This window comes from Acanthisitta chloris, unplaced genomic scaffold (assembly GCF_000695815.1).
Source record: "Acanthisitta chloris isolate BGI_N310 unplaced genomic scaffold, ASM69581v1 scaffold3352, whole genome shotgun sequence".
Lineage (NCBI taxonomy): Eukaryota > Metazoa > Chordata > Aves > Passeriformes > Acanthisittidae > Acanthisitta > Acanthisitta chloris.
Window position 1 is genome coordinate 3656 of NW_008660869.1, and position 22205 is coordinate 25860.

The 22205-nt window shown below is 43.1% G+C and overlaps 1 protein-coding gene across 1 annotated transcript in view; it reads right to left on the reverse strand.

The window, feature by feature from the left end:
- Positions 1 to 526: 526 nt before the first annotated feature.
- The window catches only part of SMOC1 (SPARC related modular calcium binding 1), an 83515-nt gene continuing 61836 nt past the window's right edge, over positions 527 to 22205 (reverse strand). The window contains exons 8-12 of the mRNA XM_009069980.1: positions 17695 to 17887; positions 16701 to 16783; positions 12956 to 13061; positions 2331 to 2578; positions 527 to 624 (exon numbers count right to left, since the gene is read on the reverse strand). Coding sequence (XP_009068228.1) covers positions 527 to 624; positions 2331 to 2578; positions 12956 to 13061; positions 16701 to 16783; positions 17695 to 17887 — 728 coding nt within the window. The remainder of the gene's footprint in view (positions 625 to 2330; positions 2579 to 12955; positions 13062 to 16700; positions 16784 to 17694; positions 17888 to 22205) is intronic.

Below are 22205 nucleotides of genomic sequence, written 5' to 3' on the forward strand. Positions count from 1 at the left end.
TTTTCTAATATCCAATCTGAATCTCCCTGTCTCAGCTTAAAGCCATTTCCTGTAGTCCTCTCACTGCAGGAATGGCTGAAGAGACCAGACCCCACCTCACTGCAACCTCCTTCCAGGTAGTGGTAGAGAGCAATGAGGTCACCCCTGAGCCTATTCTTCTTGAGACATGTGTTCCTCATAAGACATGTGTTCTAAACCTTTTACAAGCCTTGTTGCACTTCACTTGGACTTGCTCCAGTATCTCAATGTCCTTTGTGAGAGGCCTATAACTGAACGCAGCACTCAAGGTGTGGCCTCATCAGTGCTGAGTACATGGGGACAATCACTTCCCTAGTCCTACTGGCTACACTACTCTTGATATAGGCCAGTAAAGTCATTGGCCTTCTTGGCCACTGTTAAATAACACTGGTCCCCATATGGTCCCCTGAGCGACACCACTTGTCAATGATGTCCATCACAACTCTGAGCCATTGACCACTACCCCCTGGATGTGACCATCCAACCACTTTCTTATTCATCTAACAGTTCACTCATCAAATCCATCACTCTCCAGTTTAGGGAGAGGAATGTTGTAGGGGACCATGTCAAAGGCAAAGATACCAATTGTTTCTAAATTTAGAAGTTCTGGTGAATAGAAAGGATAGAAAACATGTCATCTACCACCTCACAACTTCATGACTTTTTAAAAAAGATCCATCACAAACTTGCTTACTGTACCTCCAGAGTGCTCTGCCTCAGTTCTTTCCTACATGTAGGAAACTACCTGCTCCCCACACTGCCCCTTGCACTGCTTTTTAGTCCTCACCATCCATTTAGCTCCCCATCAGTCCTCCTTCCACATAACTTATCCATTTATCTTCGATCCTCAAGGCCTATCAGGCCTGTAGTAGGTATGTGGAGTTGTATGATAAAACAATATCAGAGTCCCTTTCTGCCCACATTCCGATCCTCATACAACAGAAGAAACCATGAAAGGTCAAGGCTGTGTTCTAAGCAAATAGTTGGACAATCAGGCACTCACAACAATGTCTCATTGCTTTCCTTCCCCTTCACATGGGCCCAAAGATTCACATTTTGTTTCTTCTCTCCCTTTGATTTTTTCCCCTTCCATAAACTAAATTGTGAACAATCAGTTGGCCAAGGCAGCAGATTCCAGAGAGTCTTTTTCCAGGCCAAACAGCTCAAAACTCATTTGGCATATTCATCTTATTGTGAAGGTAATAAAATTAACGATTTTTGTTTTAGTATGTCATTCCTCAGTAAGGTACCAATGACCAAAAAATACCTTCCACTGGGCTATGGAAGCTGAATGCTTCTCACAGCTGAGGAGTAATGCAGCATGTTTATTATAACTAAGATGTTTGCAAAGCACCTAGAAAATGCAACTTCCCAACACCTAAATGTACTGACTTCCTTCCCACTTATGCTAAACCTGAGGAAAGAATTAAGGAAAGGTTAAGATGGGAGAAAGAAAGCTACCCACCCTCCCCAACTAGCATGACAGTTATAACAAGAGCTGTCTGCACAGTCAAAACACCTGCACAGGAAATTAGTCCCCTGGAATCTCCCTGTTTGCCTTCTGCTGCCAAGCCAGTCTGCCCACAGACAAGAATGACAGATAATTATTGACTTCGGGTTGAACAGTTTCAATTCATAAAATTTCCAAAAATATTAGTTTCAGGTCCCAACAGAAGATGAGGTGAAGATGAAAAAAGAAGAAAAGGCCACAGGGTGGAATTGGTTGCTCAGGCACTAAACACAAATTAAAATAGGTTATTCACATGCCCTATTTCTCCCCCAATCTTGAAGTACAATGAAAAAGGGCAACAGTACAGCCTTGTGCTTTCTTTCTGAGTTGTTCTCTCTGCATCATCCACTTTCCTGCATGCTGAATTTAGCAATGAAAATAAATATTATTTCTGTTAGTCAACAGGGTCTCTAGAGAAGGACTGGGTCTGTGCTGGCTCATACATCATCCAACCTACATGGTTGAGACAACAGAATATTGTTAGCAGTGTATTACTCAAAGGGACCTGACCTGAACTACCGTTTCCAAGGACTACTACAGTACAAGCAGAGTTCTGGCTAAGGCTCATCTGTTTGCCCTGTTTCTGTATAGTGCTCAGCATGACGGTCTGTGATAAGGGATACAACACAGAGCCACAACACAAGTAAGGAACTATATTTGCATGGCAGGGGATTAATCTCACTCATTTTCTCACAAAAACTGTTGTACTTTTGAAACAGTTGGGAGAAAACAGGTTCCTGAGTTTGCTGTAACTCCATGTCAGTCTTTTATTATCAGGCAATAAGGAAGAAAAGCCACTCACCTCCTTCCTTGCTGACTCCCAAACACCCTTTCAGCTCCTGAAGCGAGATCGACTTGTCCTTGTTGAGGTCACAGTAGTCAGTGAAACGTCGGGCACATTTTTTGGGCTTGGCCTTCTTCTTTACATAACGTTTGAAAGGCTTTAGCTCCCGCTTGTTGATGTCATTGCTGCTGTTGTTGTCCAGCTGGCTGAAGTACCAGTGTACCACTCGCTCCTCTAGTGTGTGGCTAGGGTCTGGCTCAGAGAACCTGGAACAGAAGAAGCACAGGCCCCCAACAAGTGGGTGCTCTCACCAACACTGTCAAGCACATGCTGAGAAGCAAGAGATGCTCACCAAATCAGGCAAGTGCTATGCTGTATTTAAAGAAGGCAAAAAACACAGGTCTTCTAATCTCCTCCTTTTAGCTGGGATCTTTTTCTGAAAATGTCCTCTAGCATTAATGAGTGGTGCCAAGAGAATCCTGGAGTTTGATACCCTCAGTAGAAGCATTCTCCATGGTCCTTTTGACCCTTGAGTTCTCAGTCAAGTTACCAGCAGAGAGACATGAGTGTAAGCTGTCATGATAGTTTGTGTGAAAGCAACATCTAGACTTCAGAAAGGGAACAAATTAATTTAATGCAAGAAACATTTGTTATTTCAAAATGTCCTTGGCAAGATACAACATTCTCCCTGTATCTATTTATACGATCTGAACTCCTGTGCAGTATTTTCAGCATTTTTAATGCTTTTCACATGGTTGATTTATACATAAGAGTTCTACAGCAGACAAACACCACAAATCCATTAACAGCAATACTACAGAACTGGCAACTTCAGTTTGCTTCATTTCTTGCTCATTGTGATATTACAAGTTTGATGTTACTGACTCACATTTTCTTTCAGTGGACAACAACAAGCAGTATCAGTGAGGAGGAGAAGAAAAAGAGGAGGAACAGCTGTAGACACAAATAGAGAATGCTGCCATTCAACTGAACAGGCACTGTTATGTCATACCATTTAACCAGTATCTGGTGCTTTGCAGTGGGAAAGGGGTTATTCCCCAGTGATACCAAGAACCAGGGTAGAAACTTTTTCTAAGCTAGAGTGTCTTTTCTTCATATAATGAGCGTGCCAACAGAGAAAGCTGAAAAGATGCTGAAATGAGACTGAGACTTGAGCCTTTTTCCTTCCAAGAATAAAGCATTTCAGTGCATGGAAATTAGTGGATAGGTAGTCAGACACGCTACACTGGCACTGGTTGCTCTGACTTATTCCAGGAGACATCTCCAGCTGCTGCCTAAATTCCTTCCCCAGGAAGGAAAGAGGAACAGTTGCATGCTGCAGGCAGCCAGATTCTGGTGTGAGTTTGGGGCATTCTAGCTGATGGGGAAATATGAACCCAAGTACCTTATAAAATGCACTCTAAGACTGTCACTGACCTCATTTCAGAAACTGGTAGGATCTGTATTTAAATGGTCACTGAAAATTTCTTTGTTGGGAACTAGAAGGGAGAAATTTTTTGACCTTCTGGTATGAACTGTTTTGTCTTTAAAATGCAGCTACAGAGCTGGAAAAAAAGCCCCCCCCCAACTCCACTACCATGGTAATTTAAATCACTAGTGAAAGGGAATCTGCAACATGCAGAAAGCAAGAACTAGAGCTTAGGTGGAGAACAGAGGTTCCTATTAACCTTCTTTGATAGCCTTCACAAATGAGGATACAATTTAGAAAGGTAACCCCTAACCAGAAATAGATGAATCCTTGCAAGAAGTAAACATATGCAGTAGTGAGAGGCAAATAAACTACACATTTTCCCCAAGGTTTTGAAACTATCTCCATCATTTAGTTATTAGCTGAGAGGCAGACTGGCATTCAGTCACAGCATCTGGTCAATGTAGAGTGGGATAAACACCGTGCTGGAAGAAGAGGTTAGGGATAAGTCTGGCTTAGTTTTAGGAGCCAAAATACAAGGCAAGCCCCTGGAGTCACTGATGCACAAGCAGAAATTGCAGAAATCTCCCCAGGAAGCTAAGGGAGTGCCCAGATTTTCAAAAGTGTATGCAAAGACCAGGATGTCAGGAGAGAATAAAAATACATCCTGTGACTTGTTTTTATGACATTTATTAACATAGCTATTGGCCTCTCTCCCTTTTGGAAAGGAGCTAGCTATCATTTGAAGACTAGCATGTTTCCAACAGCCTCAGGGAAGTTCTGTATTGCCAGGGGCAATATTCTGCTTTTGCTGAGATAGAAGAATAAAACCTGAGCTTTTGCATGTGAGATTCCCCTCATCCCCACCTTGGCTTGCCCTTTGTTTCCTGAAGGCCCACAAGTGGAGAGGCAAAAATGGAGAAAACAGTGGAGCACCTTCAAACCAACAGCAGAAAGACAACAGACAGAAACACAAGCTTCTTACTACCCACTCGGAAGCAGGACTTAAAAATGCCTCTTTTTCAGAGGCATATCAAGGAGGAGCTCCTACGAGTTACCAAGAGAGGCAACATAGCTCTCTTCAGCACTTCCATGAAGAAAATTAGGGAGATCTGCAGGCTAATAGATTGACTCATGAGGTGATGATAAATCAGTCTTTGCCATTACAAACATGTTGAGAGCTCATGCTGAAAACTGCAGCATGCTAATAGAGCTAAAGGGAATTAATTTAACAGCTGTGATTTTAGGAGGAAGGAAGATACAGCCACTTCGGAGTTTTTACCACTTCCTGTTGGCTGGCTTAGCAGCACTGCAGTTCCTGAGATGGTTGTCTGCCTTCTCTGATGATCATCCAGAATCCCAGCACAGGAAGCATTCATATCATCTCAGTGCAGCTATATCTCCCTGGCTCATGAAATTACATGATACACTAAAGGAGGCTGAGGTTACAATACTGTATGTAACTATTTTGATTTGGACGACTGCCCATGCAATGCACTTATGCACCACCCATGAAACATGCATGAATTGATGCAACTTCACAGCACTGCTAGGCCACCTAGCTTTGATGATGTGCCATGACACCAACCATACCTGCTGGGTCAGATGAAACAAATCTGGGGCTCTAATTGTCCTTCAAGCACAGACTTGGCAGGAGTATTCCAGGGGAATTTCCCTCGATTTCCTCCCCATTACTGTTGCAGGAGAAATACATCACCCCTCATATGCAAACTTGATTTGTTGGGCTGCCTCACTACTCGTTCAGACCATAAAGGAAACAGAAAAACCAAGAGAAAACAAAGCTGCCCTGTACATTCTCAACTTCCAACACCTCATGCTCTAACACCAGTCACACAAAAATCCACTGAATTCCAGTACCTCACTCCAGTGCTGTAGCAGCTTTGTAAGACCTAGTAAAGACAGATACTAGCAAAATGTAGACAGCCTTCTACGTTGAGTGCATTACAGCTGTACTTACTTTTCTTCTTAATTGTTGCTCTTTAGCACTCTATGGCAAAACAGTCAATCCTAAAGAATGAGCGCTAGGGAAGGACGGCACTCTGTGCAAGCTGATTTTCCAAACATAACCTGCTATTGCTGGATTGCTTCTGTACACAAGACAGCAAGTTTAATTCGACTGTGCAGCGTAAGCCCACCACATCCCAACAATGAAGAAAATCATGGCCTCATTAACAACAGCCTAGGACATCAAACCTGCTCTCTCAGCTTTTTTTATAAATTTCTTGGCATCAAGTATAGTCTTCTCTAAGTAGGCTTTTACTCCTCTTTCTGTATAATGTGATAATAGCTCCCTTACAGCAGAAGGATACTTATTTCTTAGGTGGCTTATGCTTGGAGATATGTGAGTTAAGTTACTGTGACTTTTAACAATACTATCTTCCAGTTGATGCACACTTCCACAGAACACCTTCGCATCATCTGATGTAACTGGGGTACAGGCAGAATGCAAAGAAAAAACATGGACAAACACTTTTGTAGCTGCACTGAATTCTGGAACAGAGAGAAGAGTGCCAAAATATCAGAGGCAGCTTGAATATGCACTTTACATGCCACCTGTAATGCTTTGCAGCCATTGAGTCTCCTTGCAAGAAAGGAGGAGTTAACTCAATGGGAAGGAGCAGGGAAGAAGGGGAGGTGTATAGGGTAAAGTATACAAGAACAGCAAATGTGATACATTACTCACCTACAGAGCCGTGCAGTGTGCAGTCACATTATCCTCCATAGAACTATGCTGTCAAAGCATAATATGCCCTGCTAAATTTTACCAAGTAAACCGCAGTCCATTCCTACCAAAGCTGATCCTTTGTCCCCTGGAACACTTGCAGCTCCATTACATAGGCCACACGGACCCACAGTACTGCTGCAGTGACAAAAAATCCTAATACAAACTACTGCTTTGATAGAAAGCAAGGTTGCAATCCCTGAATTACCCATCAGATGATCACCTGTTTGAAGACTTTTAGAAAATCTATTACTTTGTAATACGAACTCTATGTAGCAACATTAGCAGCTGAGGCAGGAGAAGGGAAGGGGATTAAAGTCAGCCTAACATCATCCAAGTGGACTGCAGAGACTAAACCAGAGGGAGCTATTCCAGGATGAAAGAATACTGATGAGCAAGAAGCTGCTAGCAGATGGAACAGGAAAAAAAAACTCAAAAAACACAAAAAACCCCCACAATAGTGAACAAGAAAACCCTAACCAAACAAAACAACCCCAAACCACCACCACCACCAAAATAAAAACACTCGAACAACTTAGTCCAGCTTTTAATCCTAACACACGAGGTATTTTTGTGGTCAGGATGTCTACAGAAGTTAAAGTTTTTATGACTTGAAAATATTTTGCAGGGACAGATACCCTGCTTGACACTCTTGCTGAATGAGGAACAGATGAAGAGTGAAGCTAAGGAAATGACAGGACTGACCCTGCCAGTCAGTGCTCATGATAGCATTGATGATGTCCACCAAAGTGCCAGCAGGGAGCAGTGGAAAGCAATGAGTTTAACAAACTGAGGTAAAATGCATAATTGTTCTCTGTCTGCTTCCACTTCTTAATCCCCTTTTGTTTTTCTTTGCAGTTGCCTATTCTAAAGTTAAAGGCTGTAGCTGTAGATCATAGTTTGAATCAAAGAGGATTACTCTAATGGAATTGCAAAAGGATCCTGTATTTGTTTTATTAGTCTCCCTTTCCTGTAGCCAAAGAATCAAGAAGAGAACAAAAAAGTAAGCTGCGTTTAGGCTAAACAAAAGGGTTCTATGCAGTCCAAATTCATTATGGGGTATGCATAATTCCTCTACAGCTAAAACTTCAGTTATCTCCCTATTACAGGCCAGTTTCTGCCTCTCTTCTGGCTAAGTTCTATATTAAACATTATTCTGAACACAACTTTTCTGAAGATAGTGAGATAAATAATTTAAAAGGTTAAAAAAAATCAGCTCCCTTCACTCCTCATTGACTGTTCAATGATCCTCCTCTTAACAAGAACTCTTCCGTATTTTTAATTAGGCTAGAATTTCCATAAGAGTACAAAGAGAAGTTGGTATCCAACTTCAATTGAAATGCAATAGGAGTTGAGCATTAACTTCCCTTCGCTGTTTGAAAGTGTCAATCTTTATTAAAACATGGATCGGCTTCAGAACACCCTGGAGATGTGCTGAGCTGTGCTTGCCTGCTTCAAACTGCTCAACTAGAGCATGAAAGGGAACCTCGGGGGCAATTTTCTGAAGCACTTTTTAGGACTATTACATGGGGAATAACTGGCAACTTAAAATGAAGGGGCATAGCTGCTGTGTTACATGTAAAGGGTGGCTGTTGTAAACTGCCCTTTTACCCTAAATTCCACAGGGCAGTAATATTTTTTGCTGATAATGTAGCAAGCCACAGTGCACACATTTTGACAACTAAAATTCATTTCTGAATTGGCAGGAACCAAAGAGAGATTCTCAGATCAGGGAAACCCAGGCTGGGATTCCCTTTGATCTAGTTTAGTTTAGGCCCTGTGCGAGATGAATATATCAGAATTAGAAAATAGGCTAAAACGTACTCATGCAAAGCCTAAATGTTTTAAGTGCTGCGAACAATTTCAACAATGCTTTTTTTCAATAAGGATACCAAACATTGGTTAATAAAACAATTTCCTACAAGAGCTCTCTTAATTATTTTGAAAACATACAATAACAAGATGTGCCTTGGAGTTACTATATGAACTTAAAACTAAGAATGAATTTTACCAGAGATTTTCTGTTTCAAAACTCTAAATGAAGTCTGCTTGGCTATTATGCTGTAATATAAACCAGGGCCACAAGGAAGGGAAGTTCTCATCTCATTTACATTATTGTAAAGCAAGAGTAACTCAATTAAAGTCAATAGCTTTGAACTTCCTTAAACAAGACAAGACCTATAAGGGATTACAAGGTTGTTTTAAGCATGCCCAGTTAAAAAAAAACTCAGTCTTATCAGGTTTTACTTACATGGCCTGCAGGCCAGTTGTACAACCTCACTTTGCTGCTACTAGATTGGTTATGTGTGTAATTTAGCACAGCTCTATGTAGTGTTTTAAATGCAGAGGTCTAATTTCTCCCCATGCTCCTCCCTCACCCCCACTCTCCTAAAAGAAAAAACCAACACATGCTAATACAGATATTAATTGCAAAGCCACAAAAAGTTTTGCATTATAAATAGGTAAAGTCTTGAAGAAACTCAGCACATGGACGAAGTTTTCACTCGCATATCCAGATTCAGACTGAAGGCGGCAGAGTAATCTAATCTGATTTCCTGTATATCATACTCACAGAACGTGAATCAAATTATTCTTAGGGCCACAACACAGGTTTGACTAAAGCAAGTCTTTCTGAAAGACACCAGGCCTAAGATGAAAGCCTTAGAGAGAGGGAATCTGTCACCTCCCTCATGACTTCTTTTTGCCTTAGAATTGCTCTCACTTTAAAGGAATTTTGATCACAAATTTGTTTATATTCAGTTAATCATGTTCTTCCCTGCTAGACTAAAGAGCTTGCAGAGCCTTTGTCCCTACGGAGCTACTCAGATTATACAGAATCATCTTTCAACCATTTTTTCCCTTTCCTTTAATACCCTAAGGAAGGCTGAGCTCTTTAAGACTCACTGTTAAGCTTTTTCAGTCCTTGACACTTTGGAAAGGCTATTCTCTGCATTTGGTCCTATATTTTAATGTTGATACTAAATATGAATATTGTATGCCTCTATCATCTCTGTGCTGTCACAGAGAAACAGGAATACTCACCCCCTTACACTAAAGCTCCAATATGTGGCTTCTCTGGTTTGAAGACGTAGGACAATATGTGGGCCTGACTGACAGGAGAGTACAGCTTGCTGTTTGCCTGGCCTACCCCCTGCATCAGGCATCAGCTTTGCTGGTGATACATTTAAAATTAACCTTGGTTAATAGAATGCATTTGTTCATACTCAAAAAAGGCCCAGTAGGATGAAATGCTGAACACTGCAAAGGAACAGAAAGAGGAAAGCTATAGAAGTAACCAGTAAGTGTTTAAATACAGAATCTGTTCTGCCATAATTATGGCAAAGATGGAAGAAAGCCTGCAAAGTGAAGCTTGCCTCACAAATAAGAAAACTGCCATTAAGACACTAAAACTGACATGACTGATTAAGAAAGATCAGATAGCCAGACCCCTAGCTTTTCTCTCCAACATGATCTTCTCAGCAAACATGGGCCTTTCATTTCCAGTGCTAAAATCAAGTTAGGACACCCAATTTCAGATATACATAGAGTCATAGAATTGTTAAGGTTGGAAAAGACCTCTGAGATCATCAAGTCCAACCATCAGCCAAGCACCACTATGTCCACTACTATTAAACCATGTCCTCAAGTTCCATATCTACACTGTTTTTGAACAGTTCCAGGGATGATGACTCCACCACTTCCCTGGGCAGTATGTTCTAATGCTTTACAACCATTTCCATGAGAAAGTTTTTCCTACTATCTAATCTAAACCTACCCTGACACTGCTTGAGGCTATTTCCTCTCATCCTGTCACTTATCACTCGGGAGAAGTGACTGACTCCTACCTCCCCACAACCTTTCAGGCAGTTGTGGAGAGAAATAAGGTCACACCTGAGCCACCTCTTCTCAAGGTTAAGCAAACCCAATTTCCTAGGCCATTCCTCATACAACATGTTTTCCAAACCTTTTAGGAACCCCATCTCCCCTGGCTGGATTCACTCCAGCACCTCCTTCTCTGGCTCCAGCACTTTGATGTCTTTCTTGTAGTGAGTGGTCCAGAACTGAACACAGAGCTGAGTAGAGAGGGATGATCACTGCCCTGCTCCTGTTGGTTACACTATTCCTAATACAGGCCAGGATGCCACTGGCCTTCTTGGCCACCTGAGCACACTGCTGGCTCATGTTCAGCTGGCTGTCAACCAACACCCCCAGATCCTTTTCTGCTGAGCAGGTTTCCAGCCACTCTGTCCCAAGTCTGTAGTGCTGCATAGGGTTGTTGTGATGAAAGCGTAGGACCTGACATTTTGCCTGGTTGAACCTCATAAAATTGGCCATGGCCTATTGATCCAGTCTGTCCAGATCCCTCTACAGAGCCTTCATGCTCTCCAGCAGATCAACACTCCCACACAACTCAGTGTCATCTGTGAACTTGCTAGAGGGACACTCAATCCCCGTGTCCAGGTTGTTGATGAAGTTATTAAACAGGGCCAGCTCCAATACTGAGCCCTGGGGAACATCACATGTGACTGGCCACCAGCTACACTCTGGACCTGGCCATCCAGCCAGTTTTCACCCAGTAGAGAGTACACCTGGCCAAGCCATCAGAAGCCAATTCCCAAAGAGAGGGCTCAGGATATTTCTCCCCTTAGGAAACTTGGAAAGCAGGATTCACTGCAGAGACAGCTTCCCAAATCTTCAAACCCATATGAAATGAAAGATGTACTGATTAAATTTTTATATAGGTACCAAAAAATTCCTTGAAATGTCTTTTAAGAAAAGACACCACGGCCTGGTGGGACAGAAAATCTTGACACATTTTCTTTGGACTACATGCTTAGCCTAGCTGATGTACATGGAAATTTACACCAGAGCACTTATCTGAATTTAATCATGGCTGTGGGCAGGCAGAGCATTTGGGTGGTAGCAGTCTTTCGCCTTACAAAGGACAGCCTGCTAAAAGATTTCTTTTTCCCCTCGCAACTGGGCTGCCAACACTGGAGCTGAAAATAAATCAACATGACGACTGTGTGAAGACCTGGGCAGTGAAAAATTCCACCAGAAAGGCCTCTATTGAAAGCTGAGAAATACACAAAGCTTGGGGAACATTAGGAAGCAAGCCTGCTGGTTTATAGAAGTGCAGTGGGGGCATACATCTCTGGTCTCTACAACATTGGTTTATATTAAGCTTTATTTTAAGAGTGATGATTAGGTTGGCTGTGTTTCAGTCCCAGTGCCAAAGATCCCAAATAAATATCAAATACTCTCCAGGGCTTCCTGCCACCCCTACCCACTGCATTTGAACCATGCAAATTAGACAGAATTGACATTGGAATTCTTAAGTCTGGGAGAGAACCATGTATTTCCAATCCTTGGGGCATTTTTCATCCTGTTTATATGAATATAGACGTGCTAGGCATATACTGCTAATTCAGTGGGTTACAGAATATTCAGCATGCAGCACTCTGTCACTAGTCTGATTTGTAGGGTCCAAATGCAAAGTTAAAAGCATACAGGTTCACAAACAAACCATACTGAAACCAAGGGACACAGAGGAGCCACCTGGGACCTTGAATAGTTAAAGATGGCACTGATTCCCCCTGCATTATGAGAGAGGAAACCAGGGGATCAACATTACTCTCAACATGTTGGAGCAATACCCACAGAGGCACCTCCATCTCTAGACCCCATGAACATGAGGACATTAGTCACTGTGGCATCCCTACATACTACACTAGTACTGACTCCTTTAATAGTCAGGCGGATCCAGAACCATAGAAGCCTTGCCTAGCTTTAATCATCACAATTCATTCACAATGGCCTGTCTGGACGCAGTGCTGCAGCTGCTGAGCTGAGAGGATCTGCTGTTCCCAAGCAGGAGGGGGAGACACAGCCTCAGCTTTCCTCCAGTCCCCCAGAAATGCAGAATTGTGCCCACCTCTTGCAAGAGGCCTGACCTGTTGCTCCTTCTAAAAGGGGTGGACAGGCAGCTGGTCAGAGAGGAGGGCCATGAAAAACAGCTCCTCTCCTCATCAGCAGGCTGGCTGCAGCCCCACAGCAAAACCACAGCACTGCTACTGCCAAGAACTCGGTTCACATTCTTCGCTCCCTGTGGTAGCCACTAGGCCACACGGTCTCCTTCAATCCATTTGCATTTTATTAGGTCTTTTCATGCACCAAGGGACAAAAGAACAAGCCACTTCCTCCCACTGAGCTCTCATTTCACACTTCAAATGGGCTATACTAACCTTTATGGCGGAGCAGCTGCCAGGGCGGAGGGGTGGGAGGAGGCAGGCTGGGCTAGGATGACAGGACAGAGCAGTGACTGAAGATGCAGCCTCAGATCCTCTCCCAGCAACCCAGAGGAACCCAAATCTGTCAGAGCAACATCTTTCCCTCCTGCCCCCACCTCAGGGGTACTTGAGGCTCTGCAGCCCCCGGGTGGCATTCAGCCAGAGTGTTTTCTGGACTCACCTCCCACCCCCAGTAGGTGCTGCTGAGTTAATAGCCTGTACCATGTCCGTAGTCAGAGCATCGAGTAAGCTGGTAATAAACTCAACTTTCTTCCCTTCTGGGCAGCCTGCAGAAAGAAAAGAGGAGATTTAATGCAAGGACACACAGGCTTGGTCTCCTATCCCAGTTCAGCAAGGATCAGCCAGAATCTCCTTTGTTTTTAACACAGCAACCATCAGTCCCTAAGGAAAAGCAGAAGAATCCATCAGTGGGTTTCTCTGCATGGCAATTTGTCCTGCAGCTTTTGTCCAGGCACATGCAGGGTCATCAACAATCTCTGGCAGAAAGACTGTGTGGTTAGCTTTATGGTCTCGCCCAGTTCTCTACCAGCAAAACCGCAGGGATGTGCTGGAAGTGCCTGGCAGACAGGAGTTCCCATGGTGACACTTGCAGAGAAGTTTACAAAACAACTCATGACCTCCTGGATCATCTTCTGATGCAAACATGGCTGTTCTGAGGTCCTAACCGACAGCTGAAAATGTCCCAGAGCACACAGCAAGATTTGCCGCTTGCCGCTCTTCAGGCACTGGGAGTGTTGGCTGCCAGCACCTACCACAGTCATTCATTTCTTTGCATGATCACACTACACAGGAAATACGTCAGTCTGAGTCAACATGTGGTAATCACCTCCAGTCACTGCTGCCTTAAAGCAGGACAAAGCAGGTTGAAGATTAGCTTGGTAACCATTTCCATTACTTAGTGCTGAGGCTGTCTAGTTTCCCACCAGCATAACCACAGAGCCTCCTATCCTAAACAGTGCCAGCCTGTTACAACATATCTGAGACAAAACTCTCCATCTCCTCACCTTTAAAAGGCAATCTATGCTGTTTCCTTGCCTCTTAAAAGGGCAAAAGCATGCTTCATTTACTACCACATGAATACTGTAACAATTGCTCTAGTCTAACAAAGAACAAGCATACTTAACTTCAGCCCACCACCTTCAAAACTATTGCCCAAAACCCATCACCTCCCATCCTATGGTCTCCTCTTTATGTGACAGAGAAGCCATCACTACATCCCTCACCTCTTCTCTTTCCTCAAACCACCATGCACTACCAATGATTCAGCTGATTAAGGCAGCAGACATCAGAAAACAGCCTCCCACAGCAACATATAGCAGTGTCAACACTTTCTGCTTTTCTCAAACAAGCAGGGAAGCACGCCTACCCCAAAGAGAGCACCAGAAACTTACTGCAATCCCTTGACAGCTGAAGCAGCTTGCAAATTGATCTGACAAAATCCCCTCCTTTGCAGGATTACAGGCTCTGTCCTCTGCAATAGCTAACTAACAGTCCCTTGCCTGTCTCCGTACTATGGACATTACACACACGCACACCCCTCAGCACTCATTTGGCACACGGTCTAGAAAATGTCAGCATTGTAATGGGTAAGCTGCTATTGCAGCCAGAGTAGACCACTCAAAGGAGTTTTTTGTTGCAGTAATGAGAAGGCTGAAAAACTATTTGCTGTAAGTCATCTCCCTGGGGTCTCAGCATCTCCCTGTCTACAGGAATTAGCAGGTTGCCCTTTGCTACATACAGGCAACATTTTCCTTCCTTTTTTTTTTCCCTTCCTGGCCACAGTCAGGACAGTTTGTAAAGAGGGTATGTGTAGGTGTGCAAGGGCCTGAACTTATGCCTCCCTCACCCTGGCCTCTACAGGGTGTCTTTACACAGACCAGGTAGCATTCCACCACCTGCAAAACTGAGAGTCTAAAGAATGGGCACACCTCTAGAAGAGGTCCCCCTGACAGAACCAGGTGCAAGTGGAACAAACAGTCTCAAATTAAAGCAGGGATTTTTCCTTAAAATTCAGTTCTGAAAAGAAAAAGAACAAAATAAAAAATCAAAAGAAACAATCAGAAGATCGTGCAGCACAGCATCTCTCATTCAGACAAATCAGGATCAGATCCTCCATTTCCCAATATTTCCATAGATAAGGGTATTTTCAGTGACAGGAACCATCAAAGAATCATAAAAAGTGGTAAGGATTGGAAAGGACCTTAAAGATCATCTAGTTCCAACCCCCCTGCCATTGGCAGGGATGCTATTCATTAGATCAGGTTGCTCAGGGCCACATCCAACTTGGCCTTGAACACTTCCAGGGATGGAGCATCTACAACTTCTCAGGGCAACAATCATGCCAACCAATGCAGCTAAACACTGAGCTTCAGGTTTACTCAGGCACAGAAAAGTGGATTGAGCTGAGAGGGAAACTCTCCTGGAGTCTGATACTGGGACCAGACCACTAAGCTACATAGCACCATGTGTCGTCCTCTGCATCAAGCCATTCCTGTCCCCTTGTCTGGCTTCAGTGTAGAAGGGAAGGGAGAAGGGAAACAAAACCATTTTGTCTTCATGAGATCAGAAAGAGTCTTAAAGAAAAAGCCCAAGAGCAAAAGGTAGGAGTTCTGGAGAGACAGGGGGGAACTGCAAGAAGAGGCAATAAGGCAATGGGAGAAGGGGATGAGGACTCAGGGAAGCAAGGTAATTCTATTTTACTGTGATTTCCTACAGAAATGACCCTTAATGCAATCATTTAGCTGTTTTTCCTTCTGCTACCCCCCAGTGTAATACTTGAACCAATTGGTCAATTTCCTATGAATGTGAGCAGGAGGCAGATATGAAATTTCTACATGACTTGTGAAAATGAGGAGCTGCGTAGAAGAGAGCCTTGCTGAGGGCAGAGCAGTTAGGCAGAAAGCTATGGGGTCTGAGACCAGGAGCCAGCAGGAGAAAAATTAGGAAACCCAGAAGGCAAGTCTGGAACAAATCTTATTTCCTTTGCTAACCAGCTTGAGGAAACTCACCTTATGCTAGCCATAGAAAGAGCCAGCAGAAAATGAAGTCAATTCAGAGCTACCAGCTCTTTCAGCAGTTATTGGTCTCCACCACTCCCTCAGGGTGGAGAGGGACCCACTGTAGCTTCTGTTATCAAGCAGTCCCCCCTCAGGAGACCAATGATTGAGCTGTCAGTGAGGGCCCCTTACTCTGCCCCTTAGAAAGGCAGCCAGAATTGCTTCTGAAACTAGGGAACAGGCATAGCATTTTTAACAGCTGCACAGACACTTATGTACAGCACATCTTCCTAGCAGGAAAAAGTTAGGCAAACAGTAAATTATGGCTTGTCACTCTGTCAAGAGGGAAAAGCAGAATATAAAGCAAGCACAATAAGAAATAAAACATGTCCCAGGCAAAAAAATGAGGGATACAGCCCAGGTAAGTGAGAAGCAATCATGAGTAAAGGGACCTTAGTACACCAGAAATGTGCTTCTGCCTGGTCCATGCAGTATCAGGGAGCCAGTCAGTCCACTGACAACTGCCAGTTGTGTCCTCTTTCATGGGTCAGGATGCATCAAGCTGCCGAAAAGCCCTGCTAAACAGAAAGGATCCTGCCCTGGTCAAGCTTTGAAGAACAGTATTCAATGCTGAGCCCATTATTACCACAGTGGATCTCCAGGTTTCTTTCCTGAAAATTTTGATCCCAGACATGTTTTCAAAGGGCTGACAGGCAATAAACAGCCCCCCAGGACACTCCCAGCCTTTTCCAGTTCACTGCTGAAACTGGAGGTGATCCAAAATAACACAGAATAAATCCCATGGTAAAGCATGCATGGTGAGGAAATCCTCCATGTCTTCAATAATATTCTTGGCCTCTTATAGAGTCCCAAGGTAAGAAGGCAGAGATGGGATCTCATTTCTCTGACCTGGAAGTTCTCTGTCCTTGAATGGATCATCAATCTCTGTGCTCTTCGATCTGGCATCGCTTTCACATACTGGGGTCTCATAGCTGAAAAAGAACAGAAGAAGCTAAACTATGTGACATAGCTTTAGTGTCATCACATGGTCACTAACAGGTTGTGTCTTATCTGCTTACTGCAGGGAAAACCAATAAACCTGCAGAAGAAATACCACTCTCAAGCATCTACCTGTTTATGGACAGTCAACAGCAGCAGCAGAAGTGGAAAGAGAAGGAGGAATATATTTTGAAGTCCAGTACCAGCTACCAAGCAAAATCCACAAAGAGCACAAGGCTCTCATCCAAATCTTGTGGGCATAGGCTGAGATTTTTTTTCAAAGCTGTCAATGCTCTACAGAATCACTGTATCTAGCAAAGTTTAGCTCCCATCTCTTACAGGCCTGTTTTTACAACTTGCCAGACCCAGCTTGTTTCTGAATCCCAAATGACAAAAGACTCCCCAAGTAGTTTTAAGATACAGAGGAACTCACAGAAAAAAAAAAAAATCTATCACTAGCTTAAAATCTATCAATGCACAACGAAACAGTCTTCTAAATCCATACTGGCAAGAATTCAAGTGGCTGCAGCATGGAAGTATAAAGCAGAGGATAATGCAACAAAGCCACTTGCCTTTTCATTGCCTGTGCCCGTAATTTGCACTCTTGAGCAAAACCCCAGTTCCTGCTACCACCCAAAAGCAGCAAGCCAGAGAAAAAAAGGCTGCTTTGCCTGAATACTTAACACCGGCAAAAGGGCAGCAGTTTCTATGTACCAACTCCTATGGAGAGGGAGCTGCATAGTAACTTTCAACAGGGAACATCACATATGGCACTGCTAGCTCTAAGGAAGATAGTGCAGAACTGACTGCTCTAGAGTGAGGAACTGATCTGATATTGTAACCATTTTTTAATGTCTCATCTTCTCCAGGTAGGCACCTCACCAGGCCTGTCTATGGCTCTTACCGAGTGGAAGTACCAGGCAGGGGACGTCCTGTGTCCACGAGGACGCACCAGCAGTACCCAGTTGACTGGTGGCATTGCACTGGTTTGTAGAGCCCTCCAGGAGCACACTCAGGGATGACGATACCCTCACGGGGGTTCTGCCTGGCCTCCTCCAGGGCACTCTGCCTTTCCTGGTCGCAGGAATGAACTTTCTCTGGAAGACACAAAGGAGGTTGAAGAGGGTGAGGGAAAAAATATAATAAAAAAATATAATCAAATCAAGTTCACCTTTCTCAGCTCAGCAGGACATGGTATCCTTCACATTAGGAGCCCCTTGTGTCTGTTTCCTTCTCATCAAACACCAGTACGTCTATATCCCTAAAGACTCAGAGTCAAGAGCTTTCTCCTACATTTAGCTATGACACAAGATTATGGATTATAGACATTGACTGCCAAGTGCCCAACAAGTCAAAAACAGTAAGAAAAAGTGTTCCCAGTCACTGGGGTTTTGGAGCAGAACTATCAGGTCACAATTATTCACCATTACTGCAGCCATGGGGTAAGCATTTACAGATTATGTTTTCTCATACAAAAGATTCTAAATGGACTTGTATTTTCCAGTTAAAAAAAGGAGGCAAACACCCTGCTCTGTCCCACCGTCTCTTTCTTCAGACTGCAAAACACCCTTACTTCTCAAGAACACCTCTCCAACACGATTCCAAGAGAAGCAGGTTGTGTTTTAGCACCGCCTTATCTAGTGCAGACAGCACCTGCACACACCTCAGCATGGAACAGAATGGGATATCCATTCCACCCACACTGCCATAGCCTCTCCAACACAGGTGTTGTCCTCACCTGGAAAACAAAGGATACCCAACACTTCCTCCTACTGAGGGGTAGGTAAGGCCCTGTCTCTGAATAACCTATTACACAGAAAAATGCAATTTCCAAAGACATCTTCAAATACAACAATATGGAGCTGGCATGCACCAAAGAAAAGGAAGAAGTCCAGAAGGGGCTTCTGCAGTCAGCCTGGCACATAGAGCCCTAATGCTGTTTCTTCAACCACCAACTGTGAGGAATGACAAATGCATGGAGAGTGCCAGGCTGCTGCCTCTTACATGGACCAGCCATTAAAGGGGGAAGAGATGTACAGAATACCTGCAGGACCTTAAGATATTTGACTCAACAGCCAGAAGTTCTCAATTATAAGTCTTCAAGCATTCTGGCCCTTTGATGAGTAGGAAAATCATTTGAACTTTGTCAACTACCAAAGGTATCACAGTGAGAAAAAGAGCAGTCAAGGCAGCTGAACACAGGATTTAAAAGACATCTAAGTCTATCCTGAGGAGAGTGACATAAAACAGAACCAGGAACAGTTGCCCTCTTCTTCCCTGGCCTTCCTTTCCCTTGAATTTTACTGTGGTTTTTCTTTTTTTTTTTTTTTAATAGATAAGCCACAAGACCTGAAATTTCTTGCCACAGGCAAAAACCCCTTAAGCTTTCAGTGCATAAAATGCTTCAACACTGACCAGCAACACCACCACAGGTTCAGCCCAAATCTGTAGATGTTCAGACTGTCAGCCAGCAGACATGGCCATGACCCCAGCATCCTGCTCCCAGGACTGGCTTAGCACACGTGCTCATTGTTTCTTTGCATTTTGCCTGCCTGTCCATACCCCATCAGTTACATCTTATATTTTGGGGATAAATTGCGGTGCAGAAAGTAATTTTTGTTGCATATTTGAGGAACAGAAGGGGTGACAATTCACAGCTAGAATTCCACAGCTTGGTAACAGAAGGTACAACACAAAAAACTCCAGCAAGTCTGCACAGCATCACCTGAGTACAGCACACTTGGGTATCAGAAGCACTTTTATTGGATGCTAATTGGACAGTAGCAGCTGAAGAGTCTAAGAGACCCAAAATGGTCTTGCTCTCTTCAGCATTTCAGATCACTGTTGAGGCTGGGAATGTGAAGAGCACCTGAACTTTGCCACACACAAACCTATACAACCAAAATACAGAATAAAAACTTTTAAGTGTCGGGAAGTCTGACTCAAGCAGAGAGAAACTTGACTGGGAAGGAGCAGGAGGGGATAAAGTCAACAAAAAATGAAGGGAGCTCAAGCCTCAGCTGGTATTTAAGCTGACTTCACTTCGCTGACAGATTTTGCATCTGAAAAAAATGCCCTGCAACTGTTCCTAAGCTGTACGTGGACAGAGAAGTCATTGACTGAGAGGCCTGCAGGCTACCTAACAAACCACTTACATCAAGAGGGGCCCCTGCTTACCCACCGTCTGCCAACAGCAATTCACACCTTGGCCATCGGGTGAGGCCAATCATTCATGCAACTTGGGGAAGCAAAAACAGGGGCAAAATTCCCTATCATTATGCTATAAGCAAAAGAAAAAAACCTTCTGCTAAAGAGAACTACATTCCAGGAATTTTTCTTTCTAAATCCCCAAAGCTTCCTGAGTGCACAAAGTCAAACCAAGATTTCTCAAGTCTTGCAAAACTAGCACTAAAATTACTCAGAAAAAAATACAGTGAGCTTCTTTGTGTGTCAGAACAAAAGAATATGCCATGTTAATTGAAATTAAGGGAAAAATAAAGAATAAGCATCTTTATTGAGTATCTCATTTTACATACATTTGCAGTTAGGTATGCAAATTACACAGAATAAGTGTACAGACATACATATTTGTGCTATGCCATAAAAAGTACAAAAAATTCTCTGCACATATTAAGACAAATTTGTGGGAATTGAATAGTCACAACATTGACTACCAGAATTCATAACTAATTGGTAGTTGTTTCTGTTTGAAGGCTGTTTAAAGGCTGAGCAAAATAAATCTTACAGGTTTTGTTCAGTTGACATTAAACAGACGTAATGATGCAAAATCTGCCATTGTCACCAATATTCAGTGGCCCATCATTAGCAGTGATAACAGTACAACTGAAATAGCAGGGAGATTCAGACTTTTCTCATTTCTAGTATACATCTAGAAGTAGCTGCTATGAAAGTTCCTCCTTGCTTTACAGATTCCTACTTCATCTCTTTTACATGCTGAAGAGTCCCAGCTGACAGTTCTTCTCTGAACCCTTTCCAGATGCACCATACTTTCCTTGAGTTAAAGGAGATCAGACTAGCAAACACATTGACTCTGACAACAGCCTCGTGGAAAGTTCCTTCAATGACATCTGTCTACTAAGCAGAATGTATTAACTAGCACTAACTCCCAGAGAGAGGCTCTTTCCTCCAGGCTATAACTCTAACAGCACTTATTTACCTTAAAAAATAAAAATTAATATTAACAGTTGGGGTATTCAACAGCCAGCAAAATCAGCTGGGAAAACCATACCATCAGGTTCACTAGCATGGGACTTGGCATGAACTGCATGTACTGTCACCCTGCAAGATGGTCTTGTGGGTAACGAAGGGACCATCAAATGCTATCCCAGCTCCAGGACACTGAAGTCTGCCTGTTCCAGTCAAACTGCTTACTGGAAACTTTGCTGTTGTTGCCAAGGGCAGGTTCATAGAGAATAATGAAAGTCTATGGCCAAGCTAGAAAGTTTAATGCCAGATATGAAATTAAGCTGTCATCTTACAAAGGAAGCATATATTTATTATACATGCAGGGTACTTAAAAGCTTATTTCCTGTTAATGTGAGTTACAGGCACAGAAAGATAAAGCAAGGTGTTCCTTAAAAAACCCTAAACTATTACAGGAAGAACATTTAAGACAGCAAGTCAGTGGGACACAGTCTTCCTAGGATGAACAGTAGTATCACACCCATTTATTTCTTTATTTTAAAGGCACTGTCACATTCTGCTGTGTTCTGCCATCTCTGCTTTAACTTAGGACAACCATCAGCAAAGAAACTGAGTAACACTTGCCAACTTGCTGTTGCTGGGGAGCAAAACCATCAGGAGGCATTTAAGACAGCAAGTCAGTGGGACACAGTCTTCCTAGGATGAACAGTAGTATCACACCCATTTATTTCTTTATTTTAAAGGCACTGTCACATTCTGCTGTGTTCTGCCATCTCTGCTTTAACTTAGGACAACCATCAGCAAAGAAACTGAGTAACACTTGCCAACTTGCTGTTGCTGGGGAGCAAAACCATCAGGAGGCAGCAAATCTAGATTTAAAAAAATCCAAAGGAATGTATGCACACACACAGATAATCACTGCCAGAAATACCTATTTTACCTTAATTGCTCAGCTCTAAAATGCTAACTGTTTGTTCCTTCTTACCCTTGACTGCTTCTAACATTTGCTAAAACATTTTTTAGAGTAGTGTCTCTGAAGCTATGAGCTATTGTAGGAAAACAGGGCTTGGACATCTGCTGTTGCACATTATTTATGCAACAATTTTCCCCTAGTAATGTTCTTCTGAGAAGTACATGGTCAGATTCATTAAAAGGTCTCTGACTCCTGGTCCCTTAAGCACACACATTCAAACATTCATCTAGTGCCTACACAGTAAGAAAAAAAATGATGGATGAGGTCAGGGACTCTTC